The following is a 12,887-nucleotide window of genomic DNA, read 5'->3' as shown; positions in this document are numbered from 1 at the left end:
ACCAAGTAGTCCAGAATAACACAGAGATCATGGGTAAAAAAGCTGCTGAGATCTAAAATAATTACTAGAACTCTACTTCCCCATTCAATATTCAGCCTATGTCACCTACCAAGGCAGTTTCAATATTGTATTTTGGCTGAAAGCCTGGAGGTAAATGCCTCTCTGCATGTGTGTGCCAGAAAAACCCCAACTGGAAATGTTCACCAAAGTCCTGTCCCATTAGACAAAAAATTAACGAAGACGAACTTTATACACAAAGTAGATATGGGATCTTCTGGTTTTCAAATAATATTTTAAATGTAATTGAGACAATAACTAAAATCTCAATATATCTGAGAGTAGTAAAGTGATAGCAGTTTCACACAGTTGATTATAATTGATCTGTAATGCAATAGATACTAATTTACTAGTTTACACGCAGTTTACTAGTGAATATTTTGTTAAGACAACTTGCTCTAGACAGTTCAGTGGCCGTCAGTCCTGTGGAAGAAAGGATCACATTTTGAAAGTAGTATTTTCCTCCAATATAGTCAGGGCAAAACAAAAACAAAAGGAAAACATTTTACCAAAATGCAAATGGGCAAAGCACTCCCAATCCGATCTCCCCTTCTTCCTGTTGCAGAGCCTTGCTGGGCCACTGCAACTTGGAGGCTGTAGGCTTCCATTTTTTCCCGGCACTTTTTCTACCCTTTCCATCTTCAAAATCCAGCAGAGCGAGTTCACACTCTGAGTCAGCCTGGATGATTGCCTGATCTGGGGACAGGATCGTTGGAGGAAAATGGCACCACTGCGTTCAAGATGAAGTATGGATTATTTTGACTTTGACAGAGTCTTAACATTTTAAGGCAGAATGTTTGGGTTGCCCTTGCCCCCTCCCCACTTTTCTTCTCGTTGCATTCGGTGAATGCAACTTTTCCCCCCTTCTGTCTGTCTGTCTATTGAAGTCAGTGACCCCATAAACAGAAGTATGCAGAGAAATGCAAATACTGAATTATTACTTGTGATGGAAGAATGTTTATGTAGCTCGGGGGGGAGTGTGGGGTTGTAGGGATTACCTGGGCTTCGTTTTTCATTTGCAGATGTTTCATTATGCAATTAGGTAACATCTCCAATGTTATCATCTTAGGGAAGGGAGGCTTGTTGGTTAGTTGTGGTATATATAGTTGCCTCTCTTACCAATATTATATATGATTGGGTGGGCTGCACTGTTAGGTATTGTTATTGTTATTGATTGCCATGATGTCTGGTTCTTGTTACGTTCTTGCTGATAATCTCTTGCTTATCTGGGTAACTACTGATAATAGTTGTGTAATAAAAGAGGCAATTGTTGTGGTCTGTGTTGTTGTTAACCTCTCGTTATTTCTTTTGAATGGTCCAGAAATGGCATCTAACCTGTCTATTGATGCTAATTTGTCAGAGTGCCAAAGTGCCAGAATTCTAGGAATTTGGGTGCATTCTTTGATGTGGCCTGATTTACAATTTCAACAACTTCCTAGTTGAAGTTATGGTTGAATTGGTCTGTGTGCACTGAAACTGCTTCATAATTTTGCTGTTAAAAGAACCTTTTGAAAGGTTCTGCAAGAGACTACATAAACCTTGGGTTAAATGCAAGACTTACAGTACTTGACTTATGAATTTAAATCTATAAATTGCACTTAAGTCCCATTGAGGATAACTTTTCTCAATAACAATTAACATTGCCTAACTGCATTCGGCCAATCTCTGCCTGATTCACAAGGCTGAGTTTGCTTGGTTAAGATGCTGGACTTAACCAAGAAAGCGGGAGACGTTGAGTTCCAGTCTTTCCTTAGGCACAGAAACTGGAAGGTGACTTTGGGCCAGGCACTCTCTTAGCCCAACCCACCTCACAGGGTTGTTATTTGGGGCAAAACAGGAGGTGGGAGCATGATGTATACAGCCCTGAGATGTACAAAATAAAGGCAGAATATAAACTGCCCTTCTTGTGGGGACTTTTCCAATTAATTAGTTTTACACAATTATTCTTTTAATTTTTTTTATTTACATTTAGAAAAAATACAAAAAGTAGACAAAACACCCAAACACGTAGTCTATTTGGTTTTTTAATTTTTTTTTCAGTTTCTATTTTTTCTTTAAGTTTAAGAATTGTTCTAATTTTTACTTATATGTGGGAATTCAACTACAAGGCAGAATTCCAGCTTTCAAATTTGACAGTTGCTACTGAGGGGAAAAATCACAGGGAATCAATCAACATAGCTTAATTTTCCTTGTCCTGCATAAAAACAGAAGATGATATTAGTAATCTGAACCAGCTAGAATTTTTTTTTCCCATTTGTACAGCAGTAAACGAGACCTCCGGTGAGTGCCATGGCGAACTGATGTCCCTGGAAGAGAAGGACAATATTATGGATGGAGACAGAGTCTGGATGCTGGATCCGGACTGCTGAAATCTCTCTGGAGAAAGGAGAGATCTTGAGATTGCCCATATGAACTCTGGACAGCTCTTTTTCGTGAGCAGATGACAAGAACCAAGGTTTTTATGATTGGCTTGGGAATGGCTGGGAGTCACGGGATTCCATCAAGCTCATGGCCATTAACGTAGCATATACGGACTCGAATTTCGACTGAGCCTCATCTCTTAATCACTTTGGATTTAATTTTTTTTTTTTTACTGCTGTTTAAACATTGAGAACCTTCGGAACAGCAAGTTTTATTGGATTCACTAGGTGAGTTTTCTTCAATCCCTTAAGGAAGAAGTTTTAACTATGAGTTTAAGGATTTGTAAAAATAAACTTCGAAATATACAGCAAAAGGGTGATTAGAGTATTGATTTTAGAAAGTTTTAGAAAGATTAAAGGTCCAGATGGAGTTGAATTAAGACTTTGAAATTAACTATAAGAATTTTTCTGTGGGAAACTATGTTTTTACATTTGGAAGATAAATGACTTTGAAGGTTGGACACTAGAGAGCACCAGAAGAAAATAACTGCAGCAATGGCTCCATTGAGAGAGATTTACAAATCTTGGACTCAGAAATTAATTTTAAATTTACCTGCTATTATAGCCTAGATGATGTCATGGAAGAGGAACAAAATTCATCAGAAAAGACTGAAATTGATAAATGTGGATTTAAAAATTATAAGCTATAAGATGAAAAAAGATGAAATATTGGATACACAAAAAGATGAAATACTGGATGTAAGAATGAAACCACTAAAAAAGACATACAAATACTAAACCAGAAGAGTAATGTGCATAATCTTTTTATATTGGACTTACAAAAGAAACTTCTTAAAGTTGTCAATGATTTTGTGAGGAGACAAAGAGAACATGAAAAGAAAGTGGTTGTTAGAATAATATGTGAAGGAACTAAAGACTGTTGGGAGAAAGGGGAAAGAATATAAAGTTGATTTATTTGATCAAGGTTAAAATAGATGGGTTGTTATCTCTGGTAATTTTTAATGGATTTTTGCAGACTAGGACCACAATTCGATTTTTGATGAATAGGTTTAAATGATGAGGTTTGGGGGCTTTCCTTAAAGATAGAAAATGAGATATAAACATAAAAGGAAGGATTTTAAGTGGGTTTATTAGATTTAGTTCATAATAGACATGTTATTTCTGATAACCCTTAATGGACTTTTGCTGATTAGGATGGAGTGATAAGGCTTTAAAGATCTGTTTACAGAGAATGGGGTAGGTACGGGATGAAGAGAGGCTTTATGTACTTTAAGAGATGGAGATAAGTTGTTAAAATTATCTATACTTGCTAGGAAGAAGGGAGAAATTACCTTCTTTTTTTCCTTTTCTTTTTTCTTCTTTTTCTGCACTTATAATTTTTTTATATTTTTATTTTTTGTAGTTTATATTTTTATCTTATAATGTAATCTTTAATAAAATTATTATAAAAGAAACATACAGCAGTAAACGAGTGGGTATTGTATACAAGATGGGTACATTAACCCATTTTGTCTGAGATTTTCTCTTAACAAGTGATATCACAGGAAATATCTCTTTCTTAAAAAAATAACTCTCAAAATTAAAGAAAGATGTGATTGTTAATGAGAAACTTTTTAAAGATGAATTACCTTTAAAATGCCACATATCAAAATATCATGACCTTATGGCAACTTATCTCAACCATTAAAATATTTTTGATAAAAAATTGAAAGCATCATACTGGGACAAACTGCTGGATTTAAAAACTTGAATAAAATTGGGTGTCCACTGATGCTACACATTGTCCTTTCATCATTTTCTGTTAGTATGTAAAGACAAAATAACTCATGCAACAAACCTAAGTTCTTAATCATCTATTACAAGATAAACTCTCACTGATAACATTCTCCAGCATCAGATTCAGGAGGAAGCATATTCTGATCTTTCAGTTGGCTTTCAGTTACTGTTTTTCCACTTTAAAAGCTCTTGGGGTATTCATTAATCCTACAATCTTCCACAGCCCTTTTCTGTATTTTTTTAAGATTAGTTGAGCTTGGAAAAATGGACCACGTTCAAATATTTTAGATTTCTGCCAACCTATTCCAGTTCCTCACAGCCAACACAAGTCCTGAATCTAATCAGATAAACTAGAAAGGTACTGTCCACCTTCAAGAATATTCATAAAATGTCATTCTGTGGAGTGAGTTAAAGACCAATTTAAGCAATTATGGTATAGTCCTATTAATGCCTACTTATAAATAAAGCCCATTTAGTTCAAAGAGTCTTATTCTTACATATTAGACTGCAGCCTCAGCCTGGCAATTAGCCTGTAAAGGCTAACATTTATGCATAAGTTGTATATGAGAACAAGAAAGCAGAACGAGCAGAGAAATAATCAAGCATTTTGCTATATATAGTTTTTACTTGATGAGCAAGTATCTAAAGCAGGTCTCTCCTTCAAAAACATCAACAATGGTGATGAAAGAGAATATAAAAACAGCTTTTAGATTCCCAAAATACTTTTAATATACAAGTTACATGTTCCATATGAAGCATTCACATTTTCACATCTTTCCCAGATGAGAATTACAAACTATAAAACTGTCCAAAAGCATGATTTTTTACCACTCTGCAGGCAAAACCAACAGAGTTATTATGTTACCCAGAAAAGGAACCTTTCAACAAATTGATCATATACCCCTGCAGACTGCCAGTTGGTACAGCGTTGACTAAATACAAACTTATCATGGTTCAGTTACTCACAGTAAAAAATACATTTAAGTGAACACACCAAAATTAACATACATTTCTTCTTTGCAATTTTACAGAAGTATATGCAAAAGGGGCTATATATAATTAAAAATAATCAAAAATTCTGCTACAAACATGCACTGCATGTTGCAAAATCTGTAACCAACTTTTTAATCAGTTATTGCAATCATGTTAAAGTTTTAGCCCAGTGTGTTCTGGATCTTTAGAACTCTGATTGCAAACCTTTATTCCTTTGAGATACAGACACACAGATGGCAAATCTAAAGTTCCCACACTGTAGACACCTGGTCCAATGGACATATCTTGCTTCTGTCCTATGAAGAAATAGCTTAGAGAAGACCAGTAACTCCCCAGTGTAATAAATTGCCTGCTTTTCCAGCTAAGATTTGGACAAATTATTTGGATATATCTTGAAAACCTATCTGCTTCTGCTGAAAGCAGGATTTTTTTTTTAATGACATACAACTAAGAAGCTTGGTACTGGTTTCCTTAACTGGAAAAAAGTTTGCTATTTAAACAGAAACTGTCATCCTTGGATTAGCCTTTTGCCTGTCCACTTTTTTGATTTATCTAATTGAAAATTAGGCATTTGTTCCAGCAGTAATCTGTGCTGTTGTAGTTTTTATTTTAAAAAATTACAAATATAATAAGAAATACATTCAAAAGAAAAATATAGTAAATGTGAAAAAGAAAAAAAGAAAAGAAAGTAATTGTGTTTCGTGTCTTCACAAAACCACATTTGGATTTTTCTGTAGCAAGATGAAAGCATTTTTTTTAGCTCTCAATAAGGAATGCTGAAAAGACTTGGCTCTAGTCTAACAAATTGAGCAGGAGATCTGCAATGGGAACGGGTCACATGACTACAGAGGCTAGCTTTTGAATGAGCTACAAGTAATCTCTCTATTCTTCCTGGTTTCTGTGCAATCCTAACATATGGGAAAATAGCGAGCAGACTTACTCAGAAGCAGAACTCAGCCCATCTGAAGAGAGCATCTGCCTGCACGCACACACACACATTCAAGGTGTAAAGCCTGATCAGTTTGGATGGCTTCAGTCAAATCACTCAAACCCTTTTCTTGCAACATGCAGTTGTCTTGTTAAAAACTGATGTAGAGAGATACTATTTTAATCAATTTTGTGACTTAAATGGAACATACATTCCATCTCAGATAGGAAAGATGTGTCTGACTTGAATATTACTGTATCTTTAGGAAGGATTAACTATGGAAGGTCTGATCAGAGAAGACAGCCTATGTCACAAAAGTCATGGTTGTCAGAAACTTGAAGTGAGTGGCCTTCAATCACAAGTAGTTAATGGCTCAAAAGATCTTGCCATCAGCAACCAATTGCTCCAGATGGGAAGCCGATGGAGATTTAACAGGCATTCCATAAACTGGATGAGCAAAAACATTTATGGATGATTCCATAAATCCAAATGGATGAACAAAAACAGGGCAGTTGTGAACAGGGCAGGGGTAGGAGATAATTTTCCACATGTAACTCTCATCCACTGCCTTTCCAAGTCCCTGGGGGAATAATAGGGCTTTTCCCATAACTTTCTCAGTGGGCTGCATGATTAAATTGGGGTCTGATACTTTTTTTCTAGCTATCTAAATGCAGAAGATATGGAAACAGACTTTTACCATATAAAACAAAACAAGCATAAAGACATGACAGAGGCAGTAGTGTCTGCATGATTCATGGAGAATATAAAGAACTTATACAAAATCTGCCTGATTTCAAGGTCAGGAGTTCTACATGTGGAGAGCAACTGTTTGACATAAGCCCTAGACAGGTGAAGAATCTGTTTCTCAACTTTAATATTAGATAAAAAGTCAGAAAGGGCAAATATGAATCGCAGCTGGTGTTCTCTATAACTTCAATCTCTGTGAAAACCAACCAAAACTAAGAAGATTGGTAACACAGCAGGCAACAGAAATTTGACGCCTCCAAGATCAGTACCAAAAACACCAGGAGAGAAGGTGAAAGATGGAAGTGAATCTGCAGCAACCCCTTCATAAGCCTAGCACCTCAGCTATGGTGCAAATACACTGTTAAGTTGTTGCTACCAGTAACACCAGTGAGGCCCTTGTTAGCCCATTAAGTATCTGCTCTTGAGCCCTGGACTTGCCTATATAATTATATATCCACGCTAAACTGGCTTTGGGAAATAGGATCTTTTAATTTTTATGCTTTGTTATCTGAAAAGCCAAGTCAGTCAGGGAATGTTCTACTTGAAACTTCATACTCTTCCAAACTTAGACAAGGGGCAATCTAGAAAGTATACTTTGATAAATGATGGCAGAACTTTGCAGTACATGAGGATTTCACTCAATCAGTAACAACGTAACATTAAAATACGGTAAATAATGCAACTACAGTAACGCAAACACTTCACATATATGAAGGGCTTCAATAATAATCAAGGGAAGGTTCTATAAGATGATTTGGGGCTTTTTACAAGAAGAAGCCTTCTGAGACTGAGGCTGTGAATTGCTGCTGCAGAGAAACAGCTTACAGTGTTAGGTTGCAGGATCTCAGCACCGATTCCAGAACTCTTGCCATCTGTGCTACCGTACCAGCTTTTTTCGGGCCTCTTATGGCACAACTGAAACACTTAGCTGAGGTGGAATTGATGAACACAAACATGCATAGTCAAAGATGCTGCAATTAGAGTTAGTAAAGCTGTTCCAGATCCCTATGTTATCATAAAGAAAATCTCAGGACTTTCCTACTGGATGGCAGAATCATATGACAGAGACATTTCCTCCGCTCACATTTTAATGCAAACCAGCATTAAGACTTCCTAAAGCAGTATGTGAAACAAAATGCAGTTACCCTTCTGTATTTGCACTTCACTGAATTCTGCAATGTAGTTCTACAGTCAAGAAAGTATACAAAAATGCATATGTATTTGTGAAAACATAAAAAATGCACATTAGGTAAAATTGCTTGCAAAAATATTTGTATTAGGCAAAATTACTACAAAAATACATATATAATCAGGAAAAATGTGTACATGTTTTCATGTACACTTTAAAAAATGTGCAAATTGATATAGAAATGGGACAGAACACACTCAAATTTCAAAGACTTAGCAAATTTGCCATTTCTTAGGTTGCATCTTATTTGCTATGTTTTTGGCCTGCATCAGCACTCTTACAAAGCACTATAATACATACAGGTGAATGTTGGGATCTTGATGTAATGCTTTAAACATTCATTATATAGAATGACATTTTAAAAAAAAAGGTCAATGGAGTATATTTATGGACACTGCACACAGCAAAGAAACAGCTGCCAACTTTGAAGAAGGGCAGTCAGTTTTGCTAATAATGCCATAAGGGTGTCCCAATCCAAATTTGGGATCAGACATTGTACTTAGCAGTGACTCATTATTAAATTGTAAAACATTATAGAACATTCAAATTATGACCTTCCAAATACAAGAAAATGGTACAGATATAAAACCAGACTAAAGTTTATTCTGTCAAAGGTGCTGGGGGCCTTAATGGAGTTTTACACAAATCTGACTATTAATTTAAAAAATAATTTGGGGGTCCAGGGGATGTTATCTGGGAGTGTCATGCATATGATGGTGTTTAGAGGCCACACGTTGCCTATCCCTATTCTTTTATTATGATTATTAGAGCTGCTATATAACTATTTTAAGTTAATGTTCTGGGTACTGTACATATACTGGATGCTTTAATAATGCTCAGATTCACTTCCCTTTCTGATATAAAAAACAAGTGTTCATCTTGCTACTTTAATTACTGGTCTGTTGCTCCTGAAACAGGTAACACTCTTCCCCTTGAGCAGAGCTCAACTTCTAATGACCATATAGGCACATCATAATTTCTTGGCGACAGTATGGAAGTAGTTTGCTATTGCATTCTTCCAAAATATTTTGGGGACCAATCTAGCCTACAAATCTAGTTTAGTTTTTCCAAGATTTTTAAAATTACCCCTTATAGCATGTTAACTGTATCATTTTGACTCTCATATGAAGGAATTTCAGTTGGGGAAGAAACATTCCAAAGTAATTTGCCTTTCATGAAAATTAGCAACTGTAATTTTGCACCACATCAAAGAAAAACAAACAAATTAACCATGCACAAGAACGTGGTAAATATAATAGCATTTTCCTCTAAAAGTTTAAACAACAATTAGGAACATTTTTACTCTACAGATATTATCATTATGTATCTGATAGGAACTTTATACACTTAAAAGACATAATCTGATTGACTACATAGCATTTATGTTCAAAATAATTTTTCTATGATTGTCTGTTATCCACTTATTTATGGGGCAAGTAAACTCTAATTCCTTCAACTTTTGTTATAAGAAAACTCAACTGAAACAGTAGAATTTCTAGTCTTGTATTTAGCATTAGTGGTTTAGACAGCAAATCCCTGTGTACTAAGATAAAATTCAAGTTTTAAACTGGGTTAACATCCTAGCTTAAATGTTAAATGACGAAGCATAGCTAAGCTGTATGTAATAATTTCAAAAATATTCAGTCCTAAAATATCATGAAAATTCTTTTCCAGGTTTGCTTTATTTAACTGTGCTTGAATAGGCCATGATTAATATTATACTAGATATTCTACCATTTGTAAATATGGCCTTGGAAAATAGCAGGAGACCTATGCAAAGAGGGATGGCCTGAGTGATGACAGAAGCGATGTGTAAAAATTTCCCAGAATCCATCATTCTTTCTGTTAGGAAAGAAAAAAAACAATTCCTCTTCTGACAAGAAAGATCTAAGAAAAGAAAATAGTAGAGATATTCTGTAGTAAATAAATACTATTACTGAATAGCAGAAGAGTGCACTACTGCTGTACTTGGTTAAAACAAAGAAGTGAACAGTATTTGAATCTATAGCAGGAAAGGTGCTTCCAATCCAGCATGGGCACGACACAGGGACAGCAAGTACCCCATGCCAGACCAGAACATTTCCTACGCTGGACCTGAATACTGGTCCCCAACGGAAACTGCCCTAGGTCCGTGCAGAGACAACTTTGTGGCTGCCCCTCCTGAAAGGACCACAGGAGGAACCTCTTATCAAAACACCTTAGCTATCAGGTTCACAGTATCACAAGAGTTCTTTTTTTGCCCACGTACTATGAAAAAAATAAGCAAATTCACCTAACTCATTACATTTTCCCACAACTTGTATTTATATACAACTGAACTAACACAGAAGTTGCCCTCAATTTTTCTCCTTCTCTTGTCACTAACTAGGTCCGCTAGCAAAGGGAACAAGCTGAATCTGCATTACCTGTATGGGAAGGTAGTATATTTGTTATAAAGAAAGAAAAGGCATAGAGTGTTTTATTCCTGTGAAACTCTTAAGTTTCTGACTGGTATTGAAATCTGATGAATATACCTAACTTTTGTCATTTCTTCTTTAGTCTTTGTGGCACTTTTTATCTGTTAGTAAAGTGGAAGCATTAGAAAGCAGAACTAGCACATACAGCATTCTACTCATTTCTCATCCAACAGTAGAAATGTGAGGTACATTATACATATTTTAAATTTACGTTAGGATGTCCTGGGAGGTACCCAACGATTCCTTTTTCATATCAGAAAGTGCTTCCACTCAAGCAACTGGAGGTGGGGAGTAAAGATTCAATTTTTGCTGATTCTCTTAAGTGGTACAGCTGTCTATGCTATATTGCATGTTGTTCCAGAAAGTCCCTCAATCCGCAACGGCAGTTTTCCAAAGGGAGTTTATGTTGATAGAAAAGTGTGGTACCTTTATAATAGTTACCACTCAGGAAGGATTACAAAATTATGAAACAGATTTCCTACTTATAAATTCAGCAAAACCAGATTTTATTCTTTTCTGAAATAATTTTTCTTCTTCAAACAAAAATGCAAATTTAAATTTTCTAGGGGGGGAAAGATAGCCACACAGCATATAAAATGCACTCTCACAGTTAAGCATGAAATTTCCAAAATGGTGATTATCAGGACCATATAAAAATCAGTATTTCTGAAATAGTTGCTTTATGGAAAGTATTTCACTTAGAATAAATAACTGTTCCAAAGATCAAAGTGACTGACCTTTTCCTGAAAGGGACAACAATGAAATTTAACAGCAATGTAACATTCTGAGTAATATATTCAAATTGGAAAACATCCATTCTCTTTTACTTGTGAGTTCTGTTTTTATATATGCTGGTTTGTTTATTATAGTTTTCAAATGTTAATATAATTTAATATTAACATGTTATTTCTTTAAATGTAAGGAGAATTTAATTCAAAGAAGTTTGTATTTTCAGACCAAACAACCAATTTGCAGTGTGCTTCTAAATTAAAATGTAAATGCAATACAGTATGCTTCTGTCAGGTAACATAGAAATAGGATACATAAACCATGAAGTATTAAAACACAGCACACCATATTACGCATAAAACTTGTTTTTTCCATTTCAAGTTTATTAAAACTTTAGCAGTACAAATGATCCAGATTGTGGATTATCAAAAAACCAAACTGAAGTCCACATTAAAAAAAAAAAAGTGTTCCCCAACATGTCTCTAGAACCTAGAAGCAGAGTGGAAACAGTAGGTTCATAAACTCATCCATGCCTGTCTTCATCAGTTCCAGCACTTGATTCATGATCAGATTTTTTATCTTTACCATGGGCACGATCTCTCTCCTGATTTTTTGATTTTTGGTTGATCTCTTTTTCTCTTGAAGAACGAGATCTGTCCCTTTCCTTTTCCTTACTCCTCCGTGAATATGATCTTTTCAATTCTCTGTCCTTGCTGTTTCTTCTTTTCTTTGAGTCAGGACTTCTATCTTGATTTCTACAGGACTTTTTGCTTTTATTCGTCTCGGAGCTACTGCTGTCACGGCTTTTTGAACGCACCTTTTTTCCAGCATCTTCCTTTTTGCGAGAACTTTTGTACTCTTGATCCCGATGCCTGTCTTTACTTCGACTTTCTTCCCTCTCAGAGCTCTGTGATTCCTTCCTCCGCTTATGTTCTTTCTCTCTGGATCTTTCTGGTGTGCCTCTTCTCTCTCTACTCTTTGACCTTCCTTTTCTTTTCACTTCCTTATCTCTGTGTTTTGAATAATCTTTACTTCTGCTGCGGTCTCGTTCTTTACTTCTGGACCTGGCTCGTTTGCCCCTGTCCACACTTTTACTTCGCTCTCTGGCCTTACTGTTGGAACTATGTTTGTTTTTAGGCTGCTCACGTTCCCTGCTTTTTGAGTGTTCATGTTTTCCCCTATCTTTACTTTTAGTATGATTCTGGCCATTACTTTTAGATCTTCCCCTTTTATTCTTCTCCTTGCTTTTGCTCCGTTCTCTGCCATGAAAGTCATTATATTTTTCTTTGTCTTTCTCTCTGCTTCTTGATCGCATTTTCTTATCTTCATGTTTACTGTATTTTGAGTCTCTCTCTTTACTTTTTGATATCTCTTTGCTTTTGCTCTGGCTTTTGGATCTAGCCTTTTTTTTGGCTTTACTTTTGTTATGTTTGTCCTTATCTTCTTTCTCAGAATTCCTCTTTGTCCCTCTGTCTTTACTGCCAGATTTGGGATCTTTTGGCTTTGTTTCTTTTTCACCTCTTCTATCTGGACTTTCAGAAACCTGCCTGTGGTCAGATACTTTTCTTTCTTTTCCTCTCCCTGGACTTTTTTGATTTGCAGCATCCTTCTTGTTTTCATTAACTTCACTC

At 35.7% G+C, this 12,887-nt stretch overlaps 2 protein-coding genes across 3 annotated transcripts in view; one reads left to right on the top strand and one right to left on the bottom strand.

The window, feature by feature from the left end:
- The window catches only part of CFAP210 (cilia and flagella associated protein 210), an 18,739-nt gene extending 16,284 nt beyond the window's left edge, over positions 1–2,455 (top strand). The window contains exon 10 of one of the 2 annotated variants that reach the window (XR_015797257.1): positions 2,320–2,410. Coding sequence is in view for 1 of the 2 variants with exons in the window: in XM_088146710.1 (XP_088002836.1) it covers positions 2,320–2,325 (6 nt within the window). In the remaining variant the exon portion in view is untranslated. Of the gene's footprint in view, positions 1–2,319 lie in introns of both variants that reach the window. The other variant, XM_088146710.1, reaches the window with a different exon arrangement.
- The window catches only part of PPIG (peptidylprolyl isomerase G), a 32,020-nt gene continuing 20,910 nt past the window's right edge, over positions 1,778–12,887 (bottom strand). The window contains exon 13 of the mRNA XM_088146707.1: positions 1,778–12,887. Coding sequence (XP_088002833.1) covers positions 11,780–12,887 — 1,108 coding nt within the window. The 3' untranslated portion in view covers positions 1,778–11,779.

Source organism: Python bivittatus, unplaced genomic scaffold, assembly GCF_059951505.1.
Source record: "Python bivittatus isolate LINGU-HERP-01145 unplaced genomic scaffold, Pbiv_v1 ctg000480_np1212, whole genome shotgun sequence".
Classification (NCBI taxonomy): domain Eukaryota; kingdom Metazoa; phylum Chordata; class Lepidosauria; order Squamata; family Pythonidae; genus Python; species Python bivittatus.
Note: the sequence above shows the minus strand (reverse complement) of the source record. Positions and strands in the feature narration are given on the sequence as shown.